A 19,243-nucleotide genomic window follows, 5' to 3' on the forward strand; every position below is an offset into this window, starting at 1 on the left:
GTGACCCATAATACCCCTATATGACTCATAACAGGAGCACATAAAGTACTTTAGAGAAAAAATCATACAGCCCACCACATGGTAGGATAATTTTTGAAATTTTAGGATAGTGTAGTTTATGGGTACACCTTTGCCTACAAGTAGTATGAAAAATTGGGGTCACATTATTAGGTGATAAGAATGTTTTTAACTTAAGTGACTCATAATACCCACATATACCTTACAATTGGCACTTCATTTACAATTTTGCTGGTTTTAGAGGCCTGATTCAACGTAAAGCCAAAAACACTGTCAACACCTCATCTCTGACCAGACTAGCTTCCCTCAGTGATAACTGCTCAGAGATGGGGTAAAGCAGTTTGAGATAGCAGCAATCAATATTTTGGAAATCAAGAAATGCTCCAGCACCTGTCATGGGTTATATCACTGATCAAAATAGCCCAGTTCTTTCTACACAACCCAATTAAACCTTTAAGAGTATTAGACTAAGCCACTTGTACATATTTGTTACTTCAATTTGATCAGTTTAAAGCTTGTCTCATGTTAGTAGCTTTATCCCCATCTCTGTTAGTTTAGCTACTAGCTATACAGTTCACTCACTTGTCATCGTTGCTCCACTTCACAATAAACAACAAGTCACAACATAGCCTAACTACTAGACTACACTAGAAGCTACTACTCAACTACTATCACAACACTAGTAGCTAATGCTATAGTCCTACTATGTCAACACGACAACTAATGTAGCAGCCAACAAGTCTAGCTCAGAGCTCACAATGAGTGTATGGCTGCTAGTATACTGCAGCACAAGCTAGGCAAATTTAATATCTAAATGTTTAAAACAATTTTGAAAAATTGAAGAGAGAAAAATTCTCAGCCAACCATGTACAACTTAACCTCATACCTGAATTTAGTAACAAAATGTGCAGGGAAAATGAGAAAAAGAAAACTAGAGAAAAAAAAACTGCAACTCAAAAAGCTTGCACTGTTAGCTACCACCCTGTCTGCTCAAAACTAGACTCCTAGCTAATATCTAACTCACTATACATTCAATACCTAATTACCTACACTCAGTACTACGGCTCTACGTACACTAACTATTCTAGAGCTGCAACTTTTACAAAACTTCCTATATAGGAACTGACAAAGCAGCTGCAACTACAAGGCGGTATATTCGAATCTATTATTCGTGAGGGAATGTTAGAGCATTTGTTTAACAACAATTTGATGTCACCATGTCAACACGGATTCCTCCCTCGCAAGTCTTGTATGACACAGTTACTGTGTGCACTTGATGATTGGACAGAGACTTTGGACAGTGGTAATTCAGTAGATGTTTTGTACCTTGACTTTAAGAAGGCTTTTGACTCTGTTCCTCATGAAAGGTTGCTCAAGAAGATTTATGCATATGGTTTTAGAGGTGATCTGTTTAATTGGATACAAGACTTTTTGAAAGGACGCAGACAAAGAGTTTCTGTGAATGGTTCAATGTCTGGTTGGAGTGATGTAATAAGTGGAATACCTCAAGGATCAGTCTTGGGTCCTCTCTTCTTTGCAATTTTCATCAATGATCTGCCATCATTATTAAGGAATAAAGTTCTTTTATTTGCAGATGACACAAAAATATATTCCAGCATTAGTCGTGCTAACCCAATATCCTCCCTGCAAGATGATATTAAAGCTTGCATTGAATGGTCAGTAATGTGGCAGTTGCCTTTCAACATTTCTAAATGTAAAATACTACATATAGGTCAGTTTAATCCAAGATATTGTTATAAGATGGATGGGATGGACATTGTTAAGGTAAATGAGGAAAAGGATTTGGGGGTGTTGATTGATGGCAATCTCAAGTTTCATAGTCAGTGTTCGGCAGTGGTTAATAAGGCTAATAGACTTCTTGGCCTTATTAAACAGACCTTTTCGGATATTTCTGTAGATTCATTTACATGTTTATACAAATCAATAGTACGTCCTATTTTAGAATATGGTAACTTGGTTTGGGGACCTTACTATAAAACAGACATCCAAAAATTAGAAAAAATCCAACGGAAAGCAACTAGAATGATCAAATCTATAAGAAATCTTGACTACGAGGAACGATTGAAAGTACTTAACTTGCCATCATTACATTATAGACGTTATAGAGGTGACATGATTGCTGTCTACAATATGCTACATGATAAGTATGATATAGACCATTCTGATTTTTTTACTTTTTCACCCATTACCCATACCAGAGGTCATACATTTAAGCTATTTAAATATTTTTCAAGAACAGATGCCAGGAAATATTTTTTTACAAGAAGAGTTGTTGAACCATGGAATAATTTACCCCAAGAAGTAGCATGTGCAGCATCAGTTGATGATTTTAAGAAATTGATTGACCAATATTCATCTAACACTATGTATAAATGTATGTAATTAGTCTACTTGTACTTTTTTTACCTGTTGATCAGGTGTAACAGGCTGTTTAGCCTTATAAATTACCTGTAATAAATAATAATAATAATAATAATAATAATTTTTAGCGCTTTAAATTACCGCTACAGCGCATTTAATGGAATATTTACTATAAAGCTACCTTTCACTAAGAAAGAAGTGACTCATGTGCTATTCCATGCCGCGAGGAAGTCTTAACACTGAAATTGCTGCTCCGTGCCTCAGGGTGCTCTATACATATAATAGATCGTCACGCGGTGAACGCGCGGAACACATCTTGGCTGGTCCATCAACTTCTCTTCAGGTAAATGGTGTAAATCTTAAGAGTAGCTACAGTATGCTTGCTGACTGTTCTATTAGAGTAGTTCGTTAGATGTTCAGTTAGATGTTCAGTTAGCACTAAATACTCTAATAGAACGTTCACTAACACGGGCAAGCTATTATTTTCACTTTATACAAATCATTGTATGCATGTGGCAGGTAAATGGTGTGGTAACTTATTTCAAGGGGTGAAAGAAGCTGCTGATCAATAACTGATCAAAATAATCACTATATAACTATAACTAATCAATTGTAATTATTTTAGGTCACTGCATGGTACTGGTTGCCAGTGACCTTCAGTAGCCACTAATCTGTTGTAACCATGTATCATTGTAATTCTGTATGCTGTAAAGTCTAAAATAAATAAATAAATAAAATAGCCACTGACACTCCATAAAGATAGGTAAACAGGGAGTGATCTGAAATAATACCAAGAGTTCATAATAGTATGAACTCTTGATAATACCTAAATGACATGCGGTTTTGCTGCAGTTCTGGTTTGCAGGGTGGGAAGGTCAACACTGTGATATATACCTTACCATATTAGGTACCATCAGTCATTCTTTACTAACAGTAGGACATACAAAATAATTAGATATGGTACAACAACGTGTTACTTGTTGGGTCAACAACACCAACTATGTTAACAGATTTACAATGGCCTACTCTCCAACATCGGCGTATGTAACAATTTCTACAACACCATCTCTCATCATCAGTTCTTAAAATCCCTGGCTTTTTTTCAAACACCACTTATCCCATGGCCACCCGCCACCACCACCCTCTCCATTTTGAGATCCCTTTAACTAGCACTATTAATTCAACTACTATATCCCCAGTGGCGTAGCTAGAGAAAAAATTTTACCGAGGCAAAGTAAGTTATACATTGACGTAATTGAGAAAGTCTGCTTGTGACTCAACTGATTCACAAACACTTTCAAGCATGGGTGGTACAGCATTTGCAGGTTGATTCTCTGGTTGGATGGAAGAAACTAGTACTGTTTCAGAAGACTGAGTATTTTTCTACATGTCATGCTCCAGCTTAGTTAATGCAATAGTATACCATGCTTCAATTATTAGACTAGTTTAACACAAAAATAACTGACTTACTCTGGAGATATTTTGAGTGGTCAGGCCATCCATGGACTGCAACAGAGGTCATAGTCATGCATATTATACTTTTATTGATCCGATATGATGTTTAAGTCAGAGGTATCTCTTTCATATATGAAATAATCAACTACATGTGCTAAGTATGTCAAGCTAGGGAGTCTGGGGGCATGCTCCCTCAAGGAAAATTTTGAAAATATATGCTTTGAAATGACATGTGGAGGCTATTATCATGATATACATGCATGATCAATGGGCTCAATGCAATGCCATGTAGTTGATTCATTGGAACACTTTTGAGAAGTACGATTAACAATGTAAATGATTTAGACCAAGCTGTGTAAGAGCACTGGCTATATTAATTTACACTGAATGCTCTATTAGAGTGTAGTACGATGACTGTTCTATTAGAGTATCTCGATCTTTTTCCACATACAAATTCAAGTAGCTGAAAAGTGGTCCAGGAATGTGTCGCCATGGGCTCCGGCCTGCTTAGTACTACAGCCATAGATTCTATTGTGTGTGGTACAGTAATGCTGTATAGTAACGTTTGAGTAGATTATTCAAGGTGCCAAAACTCAGGCCTGCTAAGTGCTCAGCCTGAATTGTTGAGCATTTTTTTTTTACCGAGGCAGCTGCCTCGGTTGCCTCAGTGGTAGCTACGCCACTGGGGTTACCCCAGATCTATCCTTGATTGAAATAATCTACCCACTGACACTATAGAATCTCAATCTCTGGAAGTATTTATAATGTAAACTAATTTTGTGATTTGTTGTAACCTCCCTGGATATATCAGTTTATGACTAACTGTACTTTGCAGTATTCTTAAATCTTTGAATGGCTTCTTACCAATTAAAAATATCGTTAAATTCACAAATGTGTAGGTCTTCCATGTCACTTCCCTTTTGCTGAATTATAGTAGACATTTTATTTCATTAGAATCTCTCAATTATGGAACACCCTATCCCCAATATTCAGTCTATCAAGACTATATATAAATTATGGACACATTTTCATCTAACTTTAAATGTGGCAATCCTTGCTCATACCTTTAAGCAGTGGTGTAGCTACCATTGAGGCAACCGAGGAAACTGCCTCAGTAAAAATGCTCAACAACGAGCTGAGCAGGCCTGAGTTTTGGCACCCCAGATTTTCTACTCAAAATGTTACTAGACAGCATTACTGTACCACACATAATGGAATCTATGGCTGTAGTACTAAGCAGGGCTAGAACCCATGGTGACATGGTGCTGGACCACTTTACAGCTACTTGAATTTGCAAAAAGATCAAGATACTTTCATAGAGCAGTCATCATTATATACTCTAATAGAGCACTCAGTGTACAGATTATAGCCACTGTTCTCATTACACTGCTTAGTCTAAATCATTTACATTAATGTTAATTGTCTTTTCAAAAGTTCCAATGAGTCAACTGCATGGCATTGCACTGAGCTACATATCATCCATTAATAGCAGTTACACTCAAATAAAATAGCCTCCACATGCCATTTCAAAACATTTAAAACTTTCCTTGAGGGAGCATGCCCCCAGACTCCCTAGTTTGACATGCTCATGCAGTTGAGCATCACAAGAAAGAGATAATCTTCACTTAAACATCACATCAGATCAATAAAAAGTACTAGTGTACATGACTGTGACCTCTGTTGTAGTCCTGACCACTCAAAATATTTCCAGAGTAAGTTGTGTTGAGTGCAATTAAACTAATCTAAAATAATTATAGCATGGTAAACTGTAGTATTAACTAAGCTGGAGCAGTACTTATGACATGTAGAAAAATGCTAACTTTTCTGAAACACTTTCTGCCATCCAACCAGATAGTCAACCTCCAAATGCTGCCCACCCATACTTGAAAGTATTTGTGAATCAGTTGAGTCAGAAGCACAAGTTCTCAATTACATCAATGTATCAACTTTGCCTCGGTACAATTTTTTTCCTGGCTACGTCACTGTTAATGAAATATAGCTAAGTATTGTAAGTACTTTATTGATAGTCATATACTAGCCCAGAGCTAGAGGACCTTCACTACTGTACCCCCAATACCATTGATTGTAATTATTGTGTGCCTGTATGTAGTAGCTAGCTAGATAAAATGATTAAACAACAAGTTTGATTTTAACTAAAATACTCTAATAGAGCAGTCAGTCTAAAAGAAATGTGACAAGACCTTTGATTAATAATTTATCTCAGGATGTGCTTTTGAGCATGCCAAGATCCCTACAGAAAGAGGATGAGTGTTTTGAATACATTGAACTGTGCTATACCCCTCCCTCGACTAAGAGATTATTATTATTAAATACAGAGATAAAGGCATTATGCCTGTGAGTCCTGCTCATTACAATAAACAATTACATTAAGAATAAAAGTTATCAATCAAAATTTTAAAGTTGTCAGTAGAATTAGACGACACTACATAATTGGGTAAATTATTCCATGAATTGATGGTTCTTACTGAAAAGAATTTACTGCGAACGTTCTTTTGGGCATGAGGTTTAAAAAGTTTGAAGTCATGTCCCCTTGTGGCATTTGACAAATTCAGGTGGAAAAATAATCCAGGTTGAAGATTAACATTCCCTTGTAAGATATTATATACCATAAGCACGATTCCTTCGATATGACAATGTAGGAAGCTTGAGGGTAACCAGACGTTCATCATACTCTAAACTGGACAGATCCTGAACACATTTAGTGGCTCTTCTTTGCACAGAGATGTTCAAAGAGATGTTCCTACAACATCCAAACTAATCTAGCCATCCATAAAGTTGCAGGGACAGGTGTGATCCAGATTTGTACAGCCACTACCAGTACTAAAGGTGAGGGCAAGGGCAGTCTATCTGACCATGAAAATAACTTAGTAGTTTAAATCAACATCTGTTCCTTGACTGTTTTAAAAATTCGACAAGGGTGCAAACATTTCAATTGAATTATTAACAGTTCAATTACACTGGACCAGGGAAAGAAAATGTCTCCAATAGTTTCCATAATAAGGGGGTCAAAGATCTAGCTAAATATTTCTGTGAATAGCTTTACTCTGAAATTATGTTACAAGTGTTACAATATTCAGTTTGACAGATCCAATATCAGTTCCACCACATAGTGTTGTATGTAATTAACAACAGATAGAGTGATTTCAGTCCAGCAGAAATAATGGATTAAGTTATGACATCATTCAAATGTCCAATTATCAACAATAGTTAGGAATTCAATTGGATGTATTTATACTGACAGAGCTGGTTACCATAATAATTCAGCATGTTCAAGATTCTAATGGGGTCCAAATAACTACAATGAAATAATCAGTTTCCCATGATAGGACAGAATGGTAGCTATAGGTTGGACCAGTGGATGGGTCCAATATTTCAATTAGTAAAATAATATTTGGACTGGGTAGAACACAAGTTGGGTGGGGAAGTATAATAGAGTTCCATTACCAAACATTCTTTTTGACAAAACTCGATACCTTTATGTTCCTTGAAATCTATGCATGGATGGCAGCATACTGGATACCTTAGTAGTTTATATCCCTAGGGGAAATACCTGGGGCACAAGTGTGGAATTTCTTCCATAATTGTTAACAATAACACAAGAAGGTCTACTGTAGCAACAATTTACCCATCTGTTTGGAATTTGTCCAACATACGTAATTACTGTACAAATGTATTTCACACAAAGTTATCTCATGTGTCACTAAACTAACCTGCTCATCACTGCTATTACACTGGAGACAGGAGATGTATACTGTAATATGGACACCTAGGGACCAGTGTAATATGGACACCTGGGGACCAGTGTAATATGGACACCTTGGGACCAGTGTATTATGGACACCTGGGGACCAGTGTATTATGGACACCTTGGGACCAGTGTATTATGGACACCTTGGGACCAGTGTAATATGGACACCTGGGGACCAGTGTAATATGAACATGTACAGTGTGTGTATCTGTCTAATTTCTTAACACTGCAATATCATGTATTTTGATAAACTCTTTCAACACTTGTATGTAAAGTAGTGTACACATGAACTGATATACTACAATCAGCTTGCCAGCACAATATTCTGTCTTGAGTAAAAATGTTTAGAAATTGTACTATTGTATCTGATGCATAGTAGAGGTGTAACATGTCATCTAAGACATACTGATAATATAGCTATACTGGAATATCAAGTAACAATAATATTGTACGGTCTATAAAATATCAAAACCACTAGTTAGTATTAGTGTAGTTTGTGTGTGTAGCACACTGGGACATGAACACTTGTGTGATAGTTCAACCACTAAAGGATGAACAAGATCTGTGTCATAATTATTTGATACTCCACAGGAACTTGAAGGAGTAAGATGGACATCACGCTGGGACTACATACTCAACTCACTACCTCATACTAACATTCAGTGGTTTAGTCTCCTTAACTCCATTGTCATAACAATCTTCCTCTCTGCCATGGTATTACTGAGATCACTACATTGTGACGTCAAGGTGAGTGAAAATATTAGGGATATATTTTCAGCACTTTTAAGTGTTGCACATCTTCTAGTGGAGACAAGATGAAATAGCACGTTTGTCTTTAAACTGTATTCTCAGTTAACAGCTCAACTATAATATAATACTAGGTTGTGTTATTGTTGATGTTATTATTGTTGTTGTTAACAGGTTCATTTGGATTCCTAGCTTGTCTGTTGTTTGTGAGGAAGATCTACAGCATAGTGAAGATTGACTAGTAGTAATGATAATATCATGTTTGGTTACATATTTAATAACAACAGTTGTTAGTGTTATCATGTCTCTGGTGTAGTGACACTATTGGTCATGTTCTTCTTAACTCTCTTCCTTCTCTTTGGTCTACTACTCATCCATGACTGTCCTGTTGTTCTGTAAAGACATCACTTGTATGACTATCTGTAATGGACACTTTGGCACAAACAACATTTTTACTAAGAGGTGGTCCTCTTTCAGAGGTGATTATGTATGGAACCGGACCGGTTGGGACAAAAATGTTTATCCTTATATGGAGGTGTTTTCTATTATGTCTTTATTCGGAGAGTTTGTTAAGAGAGGTCAACTCTATTGTAGTACAGTGATCCCTCAATTATCCTAACAGTAGAAATGACTGCTCTATTAGAGTGTTTAGTCTAAGATGTGTGTTCTAGTATTTGAACAAGGCTCTATGAATGGGCTTTGATTATCTGAACATGTCTTGGTCCCAAGAGGATCAGATAATTGAGGAATCAGTGTAACCATATACTGTCACAAATATGTATTTGTAATTAGGAGCTTACTCTTCATTGGCATCCTCTTGTGGTTGATCTTGATCCTCTTGATTTTCCTGATCATCTGATTTCTCACTCTCTTGGTCACTTTGATCGTCTTCAGATTCTTGATGTACTTGTTTACGTTTCCTACCCCTTTTTGTTTTAGTATCTTGATCTTGATTCTGCTGTTTACGTCTTCTACCAGGTCCTTTACCACCTCTCCCACCTTGACCACACCGTTGATCAACACAATGCACAGTTTGATCAAGACCAGTGCTAGAAAGAAATTGGTCAGAGATTGGTCAGCTGTTTTTTCAAAGATACTGTTTCAACCTTTTCAATTGAAATGTATAAAGTCTGTCTGACCCAGAAATGACCAATGTTGTTTCCAGCACTGGTTATACCCTACCAGTTTGCTTGTTAGCTGATTTCCTCTTATCAGTTACTGTATCATCCTTCCTACCAGTCAGTGAGGCCTGATAGACTACTAGAGGTTCCCACTCATCTGTTAACTCCTCTGGTAGCTGCTCCTTCAAGTAGACTGTCAATCCTCTATTACCTGACCGGTCCACTTCTATCAGACGTGATGACAACTCAGCAAGTATTTCAAGGAAATCAATGTTGTATGGAGGATCACTGGATGTCTTGTCTAAACCCTCCAGGGCATAAGCAATACCTTCTCTGTAGGACCACATGTTAGAGGATGATTACTTACTACATAATATATTGGTTGCTAGGCAATAAATTGTTAACACATCACATGGGAACTATATAGCTTGTGATATTGTAGGGATCTACAATATTTCAATATCATTACTAAGAAAAAGCCCAAATACTGTAATGGAGAACTGCAAATAGAAATTAGCGATACTGCAGTTCCTCATGATACATGTAATAGTTGTAACACAGACATGAGGGGGCTTGGCTTTGCCTGAGACTCTCCAAGGGCCCCAGACCTGAGGGCATACATATCGGGCAAAGCCCAAATGCCCCATGTTACAGCTAATATGTAACACTTATCAGGCCGATAACCTGTACAGGGTGATCAATCACCCGAGCCAATACGAGTTCAGCCACTGGATGTATTATATATGCATACCTAAAATTTTTGATTATGGGCTCTGCAAGGTGGTGATGATGATTTTCCCCTTTCCCAGTAGTTGCATTTTATTCATTGTGGTTATATAGTTTGTAGCATTTGTTGTCATGTGTATTTTCCATTGTATGTCAAGATTAAAAAAAGTGGATACTCTGTACAGAGTGATAGCTTTGTGGTGGGGGTATGTCCATATTCAAAAATATTCGGAAACGAGCTATAGCACTAGTTCTCACTTTAGCCCAACGTTTTTCAACTCGTAGGATGACGAGGATAACAAAACGCTCTCCGTCTGAGTGGTTTTCATGGCAAAATCCAAGTTGTGCATGTAATTGGCTGCATTTTGGGTCCTGACAGCACTGTACAGGCAAGAACATAATTAATAGTGATAGCGTATGGGGGATGCCCTTGAGACCAAGATACTACAACAAAGTATGTTTGTGAGGCTGAGTTACACCAGAGAAATGTGTGTCTCACTTGTAGTTGTAGGCTGGTAGCATGTATTTAGAAGGCTGGGCTTAATTTATAGCTTGTAATGAACAAATGTAATATTACTAGTTACAGTACTCAAAGTAATGTGTAATATGTAACTAGTTACTATTTTTCTGGGAGTAATATGTAACTGTAAGCATTACATTGTACAGAAGTAACTAGTAATATGTAACAAGTTACTGTATAGGGGGAAAGTTTCACGGTAGAGAGCAAACAAACTTAATCGTGGTTAAACTTTCGCGGTGGATAAAAGTATGGCGGCAGGCATCTGATGATTGATTAAAGTGGGCGTGGCTCTACAATGGGCGTCACACAGAAATGCACGTGGCTTCGTACATGGCAAACACTCCTAGATAAATGGGTGTGGTTCCACATATGATTAGTAACAGACAGTGATGCACAATCCAATAAGTGGGCATGGCTCAAGAAAGAAGCTGGGCTGTTGCAGGACTTTCCACATTGTTAAACAACTTGACTTATGTGACACATCAAATCAATTCGGAAATCACAGCTAGCAGTAGCATTCGCGGGGAACTTTCGCGGTTTTTGACAAAACCGTGAAATCCGCGAACATTTAGCCCATCGAAACTTCCCCCCTATACAGTACATTTTTAGAGTAGTGACCCTAACTCTGTCCCCATAATCGATTTCAGCTTCAACATCTATATAATCACTGCCCAGTTGTAGCCCGGCTAGCTGGGCTACATACAAAATGTAGCCTGGGTGGCTCCTTTGATCTGAGGTGTGAAAGTGTTACATATAAGGTATATAAACACTGGACTAGATCTTCTTGTGTAATTGTGGCTAAAATATAATAAACAAGATCACATGACACCAGAAGAACTTGGAGTTTGATTAATGGAACACTAACATCACTATTTGATACAATGTGTATTATTGGCGTTAGTTGAAAAGTTGTAAACTGCTTATGGTATAAAAAACATTACATAATATGAATACAAGTGGACAGCTAGTATTTGATTGTTAACTCTATGAAGTACTATAATATCATTACAGCCCTACATACATACCTGTGTAGTCCAACTAATGGTTGACGAGACTTTGCTGCATCAAAGCCAAACATTAGACCAAATCTTCTAGCTAGATCCTGGAGGAGATGATGAAATGGACAACAACTAATACTACCTGTTTACTTTAGTGTCTGCCCACTCAGCACTAGTATGATCGATGACCCCACCATTGAGGTCCCTAACACGTTCAAACTCTTGTTGTAAGGCCAGTAGGATGGGCTGGTACCATTGGTTGGGACTTGCTTCACGAAACTTGCTCAGTGTGAACTTTATGATATCACCAAAGTTATCAGAATGCTGTGAATGTAACAATATTATAGATGGTGTGTATGGCCACACATACCATATAGCCACCAGCTTTATGCTGAGTAAAAAAAAAAAATTTCACAAACACTGTCGTTGCACAAAAAATCTCGCAGCAATTCATTATTCTTTTAAATGCTCACCACTGTATTTGAGACATGCAAAGAAGACATAGGGAAACTCATTGGAAAATGACCTTGGTGTTCTGTAAAAGCTCTTGCATCTGTGGCTTATAATGAAATATGGACTGCAGTGTTTGGGGAACTGATAGGGAATTACACAACGTTGTAAATCGATATGAGGTGACAGTTACAAAGGATTCATACAAAACTGTGGGACACCTGCCAAGAACAATAACAAGATTATGTAGTAGTTATAGGACAAGGTGGTGATATAGCTTGTGTGGTAACAGGTAAACAGTGGTGACGTTTTAATTGTAGTGCATAAATTTTTTTTTGTGAGTTTGTACCTGACATGAAAAAAATCCTTGTGACAAAACCAGCTATATGGTATATTATACATACATGTCCATGTACAACACACATTATCCTCACCTTCACATAATGAGCAAACACAGGGGCAGCAAGGGGAACATCAAACACATTAAACACAATCAGTTTAAGATATCCGGCCAGTGCTACCCGACGATCATTAATAGCCTTAGCCAGAGCAAGAGCCTTCTCCTCATTCTGCTCTTCCTCATCAATACTCATCTCTTGTTCCAGCTGCTCCATCTCTGAGAACACATGAGACGTCACATAGTCCCTCACATGTCTCTGAAACGTGTCATTAGGGATATAGGCCAGGGGTGCTAACAAGGGGGCTGTGGTGTATAACGTAATATTGTTACACGCAAAAGGACACGTGCTGACTTGTGGTCCTGATCCTTCTAGAGAATACTATCAGTGTGTCACACAGTGTAGTATAGGCCTGCAGGGGGGAGTAGCTTTAGATCACATGAGAAGTCTAGTCACACCTCTTTTTGCACATCCCTTGTACCAAGCTGCAGCAGCTCATGACAATTATCAATCAGTTCACAACTCTCTGTCTTCACTGCACGCATCTGGTTCTATAAATAGCAACAATTACTTCCTAATAAGGGCAATCTTAATACTAGCACATGTACAGGCTTAACACACACAAAGTTACTGAGAAGTTTCTGAAAGTGCAAAGTGAAGATGTGATCTATGTTACCTTTTCACAAATATTTTTAATTTCCACTTCATTGATGTTTGAAATGGGAAGACAATTCACCAAACTTTGTACAACAAGTAGTTATTGTGTGGATCAGCTTTCATCTACTAAATCACTTGATATGCTAATAATCTTTTTTAGTTCTACCAAGCTACACTGTATATGTACAAATAACACTATGTTGTGTATGTTGTTAAACTGTATGTAACACAGTGATCTCACACCTTGTCTGGGTCATCAGCGTCAATGGTGTGCATTAACCAGAGAGCATTAAACATGAGACAAGACAAGCTGTTACATATGATCTCATCAAACTGATCTCCCTCCTGTAGTTGTTTAACTATTAGCCATAACTCTGCTGATAGCTCCATTGTGGATAAGTTGAATGAGCTGCAATGACAACAAGCAAGATTACAATATGACGTGTTAGTAGTGTGTGTGGTGTACATGAAGAGTGCCTTGAGGCGACGTAGAGTGACAGTTAGAGCAAACAAATCTTCATCATCCTCATCTCTCTCTTCAATCTGTGGAGTAATTCACCATATAAATTATATCTTAACAATTGTCACAAAATGTGCTAAATAACACTAACATGTACACTACTACACTGAGTCAGTAACACAAGCATGTGTACAACACACACTACACTACACAACACACTATATAACACAACACACACTACACTACACACATATTACACAACACACACACACACTACATAACACTACACACTACACAACACACACACACTACATAACACAACACACACACAACACACACTACATAACACAACACACTACACAACACACACACACTACATAACACAACACACACTACACTACACAACACACACACTACACAACACACACACATTACACAACACAACACACACGCTATACAACACACACGCTATACAACACACACACACACACACACACACACACACACACACACACACACACACACACACACACACACACACACACACACACACACACACACACACACACACACACACACACACACACACACACACAGAGACCTCCTTAAGTATTCCACTTTGCAAACTTTGCTTCAAGCTGGCTACCACTTCATCCACCATTTCATTCTTGATCACCTCCTAGCAACAATACATCAACCTCTCCTGCCTGATAGTACTGTAGCTACTCACCAGCGACATCTTCTGAGGTAGTTCAGCATCAAGTAGACACTTGAGTGTAATACCACAACTGTTCAGCACCTATATAATCAGGGTAATGGTACAACTGCTAGGGTGACATGTTATTATAACTTGACCTTATGAGGATTATGTATAGCATGCACAGTGACAATAGCACATGTGTAGTCTTAGTTATAGTATTAACAATAGGGATAGGTGGTATTGACATTTCTACCATATGATTATTGTCACAAGCCATTATCATGATTATTGTCCACGTAACCACTGTAGCAAAAACTCTAAAATATTCAACTAGATGACAAAATATTTAAGATTAATGATCATTACTTTTAAAGTTCCTCAGTCATCACGATTATTGCCAGTTTCGAGTATCACCAATTAACAAAAATATGATGATGTTGATTTTAGCCAAAAAATAATCACGATTATGATGACAACTGAATAATTGCCCATTCCCACTGTACAATATAATGGGATTCTTATACCTTCACTGTCGTGACATAAACTAGGCTTGAAATTTAAGTGACAACATATTGGATGTCACAACTATTGTTGTGTCCATATTGGGTGTACCTCTTGGTCAGAGTGTCGCATTAGAATGTCCCTAAGAGCTTGCATCAAGTCTTCTAGTTGCTGTGAGGAGACAAGTTATATGCAAAATGTACAGTATTATAGCACTGACTTTCTGCAATCTGTGCTCCACATAAATGTAGTAATCAAAATGTTGTGGGATTGTCACCAGGTTAGCCACCTTGGAAACATCAGTGCCATACTATGTACAAAAAAAAGGTGTCACAAAAAGGTTAGGAATGAAAAAAAAAAACAGGAAGTGAAAAACGTGTTATGAAAAGGTACCCGAAACACGAAAAAAAAACTGGTCCGTGTGAGGCTCGAACTCACGACCTTGGCGTTATCAGCACCACGCTCTACCGACTGAGCTAACGGACCAACTTGAAATGACCACCACAAATACGCACTATTAAAGCCATCACCTTCACTAGTAACGCTGGCAGTTCAGTCATGAAGTGAAGACTCAATTCTTCTTTCACAGACTGGAGATGTTTCTTGTCACGAGGACCAGTCTACCCAAAATACAATATATATATATAAGCAAGAGTACATGATAAGATATGTACTCTTGATATAAGTGAAAGCAAAATATTGTACAATGTTTTTAATCAAATATTTGTATGGGGAGAGTCGGTAAAAACATGTGTTAAGTTCACCCTTGATCAAATTGACACCTCTAAGTGTGTATAAGGTCAAGCCTTCATTCTGAGAACAAACTACTGAGGTGTTTGCTGACAGTTAGACACTCTCCCTTATTTCTTGACTCTTGTTTAAAAGTATTGAAGTCTTGCAGTTGCTTATAGGAAACACATAGAAGTACAGGTTACCTACCCTGGTTTTTCCCCTTCCAGGAGGGTTACAAGCTCCAACAGCTCGTTGTATGGCACAACACATCACCTCAACCAGAGCAGTCTCCTCTTCATCACCAAGAGTAAGTAACGATGAGCTTGGCTCATCCATCAGTAACTGGGTCATTGCCTGCCAGTCCTGGTAGGATGGAAACACATTACACCAGTATAGTTTATAACTGGCTATATATGTATGAGATAGTCCAGTATAACCATCTCAGCATAGTTTGCACCAGATCAACCTCTACATGTTCTCACCTTCAATATTGGAGTGTAGTCCCATAAAGCATCCACAAAATATGGAGCATGTTCATGTACCTGTGTATGATGTGATCAATGATATCAATGATCATCAAGATCACAATGATAATGACAGTCATTAGCCTTACCTTGACCTCGGTGAAGAACCTCAACAATTCCTTGAGGACAATATGTGACTCTGGTGGTCTCCTTTCCCCTGTGTATATTGGGAATTACAAGTTGCATGTGTGCATATAACAATGTGCAGGCATGCAAGTGCCATGCGTGCACACACACACACACACACACACACACACACACACACACACACACACACACACACACACACACACACACACACACACACACACACAAGTCCAGTCATACTATACCCAGCAAAACACAGGGCCACCTGTACTCTATTCAGGTAGACTATCATGCTATACATACCGGGATGCATACCTTGATTTATTTGCATTGTTTTAGCCTTCTCCAGGAACTCATCAGATAGTAGATGCTGACAGAGGAACTGTCCAGCAGCATGACTAATAGCCCTATTCTCCATGAACACTAGTTCACAAATGTCATTGGCCTCCTCTCCATCTAACAAGTCCAGCTGGAGTAAGATGGAGCACAGGTTGATGGCTTGTACAGCAACTGATGACTCCACATCAAGTTTCATTGATACTATCCTCTCCTTGAACCGATGAGTGAACAGGTCAAGATGTGTGGGGTATTCCTCACACGAGTAGAGTGTGTTAAGTGCTAGTAATGCTTGTAGTCTCACTTCACTGGACTATATTGGAACAATGAAGGATGTGTAGTGTACACAGTGTAGTAGTACCTTATCATATAACATCCAGCCTATGTACTTGGTGTAGTTGTCAGCAAGAAAGAAATGACTAGAGGAGTAATGTACACATAGTGATTACACACTCACGCTCAAGCTCACACACACACACATATGCATGCACAGTACAAACACACAAAGCAAAATGCAAAGCCTTCAGCTGCCGCTACACGGTCCCGCTACCCAGTGGCCAGCACTGGGGCACCTATGCGTTACTCAGGTGCTATGGGTCACCCCAGGCATACCATCCTGGGGCAGGACTGGTAACCTGCAGGGGGCTGTACTATGTCTCACAGGTGAAGGTGTGGACACCCAAAGTCCCACCTGGACCTTCCACTGCTATATGAGACATGGACAGTTGAGCATTTGCTTCCCCAGTTTACACCAGGTACCTATTAATGTTACAACTGGGTGGGCTGCTTCCCCAGTTGGCACCAGGCCACCAGGTCCCCATTTTAACAGCTGGGTAGACTGGAGCAGTGTGAGTAAAGTTTCTTGCTCAAGGAAACAACAGCAACACCAAAGTGACCCAGCTGGGAATCAAGCTTGGAACACCAGGCGGACACCCTAACCACCACAAACACACACACACACACACACACACACACACACACACACACACACACACACACACACACACACACACACACACACACACACACACACACACACACACACACACACACACACACACACACACACACACACACACACAACAGACCTGTAGGTATTCATCCACACTCCCAGTTCACCAATACACAATGCTCTAATCTCATGATAACTATCTCTATAGTGTGTATCTCACACAACAAACACAGTTATGGGATAGCACTACCTGTATCTGTGTACAAATACTCCAGTAAACACTTCACTCATTTTCCCCTCCAAGTCTGTCATGTGCTCTTGTAACTATACAATGTGGATAATCCCTAGTATAACATGTTGACAAGTACCTCTGCTAGTTTAGTTTGTAATAACTCCAGTTTAGCAGTGGCTTGACTACGAGTACTCTTGTTCTTCTCAGCATCAAGCTGACGCTGGGCAATATCAAGATCATTACGGACAGCATTAGCTATTCTGACCAAACTGCTAACTATCTTACAACCTGCAAAGGTAGGTGATGATGACAATGAAGACAATTGATCATTGACTTACAAGCTAATGTGGAGGTGTGACGGAACGCACGTACTTGAGAGTCAGTAAAGCCAATCAACCAAATGGTTAGGGTATCAAGAAAGTATCCATCATAAATAATATTATTCTGACATAACTCAATCAACTTCTCCACAAACTCAATGAAGTTATTCTAAATATCTCCATTACACTGAATCACCGTGGTAACATTATCACTACCTTAAATCTCTTGTATGCTGGGGTGCTAATTATTAATGGGTAATCCCCACTCTCCTCTGCAAAATTTTTAGTTAGTTGACTAATAATTTCGGAGTATTTCATTTGCTCAAACATTTCAGTTGTAATCTTACCTAATATTATATTAATAACAACAATTATTATAAAATAATTGACGTACTCTTGCAGCCGCTACTGTCCACAATAAACTGTATCACATCTAACATTGCTTTAGTTGGTTCCCTCTTGTATTCATCAATCCATTGGTTGATTACACTGCGGAGAGCAGTCTTACCACCCTTCACTGCCTCAAACAATCCAGCAGATAACAGCTCTGTAGATGTCTCAGATGTCCTAGTACGTTTGGTGGCAGTGCCTTGTGCCTGCATCACGAACTATTGTATTACAACAGTCGGAGAGTTACATTAACAAACCCGAGAGGTGTTCTTCCTCTTTTGAGTTGTCCTCTTTGCAGGAGGTGGAGACTTGTCTGGTGACTCTTCATCTACTGAGTGAGTTATAGGGGAGGCTACTGGGGTAGTATCTAGTTGCTCCCTATAACATGTTAATATAGGATCAAAAAAAAAGCAGCTAATAGCTCACTCTGTAGAGGTGTCTGCTAGTAAGGGGTCTATAATATCTTGAGCCTTCTTTGTGGTAGCTCTGGCTGAACGAACTCTAGTACTCTACACAGCAAAACATGTCACGTTTTTCAACAACAACTTCAATACCCTCTGGTCTTGCTCGTTAGCCGCTTTCTTCGTACTTCTTCTCGGCATGGCGGGCCACTTTTCCCGCCTAATTTCACACAAGTTAAAGCACTCTAATACAACACCCTGTTGCTGTGGAGCAGATGACAACGTTCTAGCTGGATAAGAAACTTTCAGTTTAATCACACGGTATTCGGTATTTGGCGCGGATTATTTAGATTTAGTAAATTACACA

General features: G+C 38.7%; 2 protein-coding genes and 1 non-coding gene across 5 annotated transcripts; 1 reads left to right on the forward strand and 2 right to left on the reverse strand.

Moving 5' to 3' along the window:
- The first annotated feature begins 2,588 nt into the window (after nucleotides 1-2,588).
- On the forward strand, nucleotides 2,589-8,670 carry LOC136241598 (transmembrane 9 superfamily member 2-like). Of its 2 annotated transcripts, none has more exons than XM_066032837.1 (3): nucleotides 2,589-2,743; nucleotides 8,216-8,371; nucleotides 8,546-8,670. In XM_066032837.1, the coding sequence occupies exons 1-3, from the start codon at nucleotides 2,606-2,608 to the stop codon at nucleotides 8,561-8,563; spliced, it is 312 nt and encodes a 103-aa protein (XP_065888909.1). In that variant the 5' UTR covers nucleotides 2,589-2,605; the 3' UTR covers nucleotides 8,564-8,670. The 2 variants fall into 2 exon arrangements, 1 of the variants encoding a protein (XP_065888909.1); XR_010694354.1 differs by lacking the exon at nucleotides 2,589-2,743 and adding an exon at nucleotides 6,207-6,702.
- On the reverse strand, nucleotides 8,600-19,218 carry LOC136241586 (cohesin subunit SA-1-like). Of its 2 annotated transcripts, XM_066032818.1 has the most exons (29): nucleotides 19,030-19,218; nucleotides 18,902-18,984; nucleotides 18,733-18,853; nucleotides 18,480-18,681; nucleotides 18,302-18,432; nucleotides 18,104-18,254; nucleotides 17,902-18,053; nucleotides 17,784-17,857; nucleotides 17,670-17,735; nucleotides 16,943-17,000; nucleotides 16,561-16,894; nucleotides 16,248-16,315; nucleotides 16,117-16,176; nucleotides 15,842-15,997; nucleotides 15,433-15,522; nucleotides 15,123-15,212; nucleotides 15,014-15,073; nucleotides 14,432-14,500; nucleotides 14,303-14,380; nucleotides 13,708-13,784; nucleotides 13,485-13,650; nucleotides 13,043-13,135; nucleotides 12,939-12,996; nucleotides 12,621-12,889; nucleotides 11,887-12,060; nucleotides 11,764-11,840; nucleotides 9,554-9,825; nucleotides 9,172-9,370; nucleotides 8,600-8,764 (listed from the first exon to the last, which is right to left on the reverse strand). In XM_066032818.1, the coding sequence occupies exons 1-29, from the start codon at nucleotides 19,075-19,077 to the stop codon at nucleotides 8,671-8,673; spliced, it is 3,570 nt and encodes a 1,189-aa protein (XP_065888890.1). In that variant the 5' UTR covers nucleotides 19,078-19,218; the 3' UTR covers nucleotides 8,600-8,670. The 2 variants fall into 2 exon arrangements, 1 of the variants encoding a protein (XP_065888890.1); XR_010694349.1 differs by lacking the exon at nucleotides 8,600-8,764 and having other exon boundaries at nucleotides 9,292-9,420; nucleotides 9,478-9,825.
- Nucleotides 15,316-15,388, reverse strand: Trnai-gau (transfer RNA isoleucine (anticodon GAU)). The gene has a single exon. It is a non-coding gene; the product is annotated as a tRNA-Ile (tRNA).
- Nucleotides 19,219-19,243: the final 25 nt, after the last annotated feature.

This window comes from Dysidea avara, chromosome 12, assembly GCF_963678975.1.
Source record: "Dysidea avara chromosome 12, odDysAvar1.4, whole genome shotgun sequence".
NCBI lineage: Eukaryota > Metazoa > Porifera > Demospongiae > Dictyoceratida > Dysideidae > Dysidea > Dysidea avara.

Coding starts and splice junctions, on each gene's coding strand:
- LOC136241598 (XM_066032837.1), top strand. CDS start 2,606: ATGTGCTATTCCATGCCGCGAGGAAGTCTTAACACTGAAATTGCTGCT. Junction 2,744..8,215: donor GTCCATCAACTTCTCTTCAG/GTAAATGGTGTA, acceptor GATACTCCACAG/GAACTTGAAGGAGTAAGATG.
- LOC136241586 (XM_066032818.1), bottom strand. CDS start 19,077: ATGCCGAGAAGAAGTACGAAGAAAGCGGCTAACGAGCAAGACCAGAGG. Junction 18,854..18,901: donor CTAGCAGACACCTCTACAGA/GTGAGCTATTAG, acceptor AACATGTTATAG/GGAGCAACTAGATACTACCC. Junction 17,736..17,783: donor GTATTTGTACACAGATACAG/GTAGTGCTATCC, acceptor TACACACTATAG/AGATAGTTATCATGAGATTA.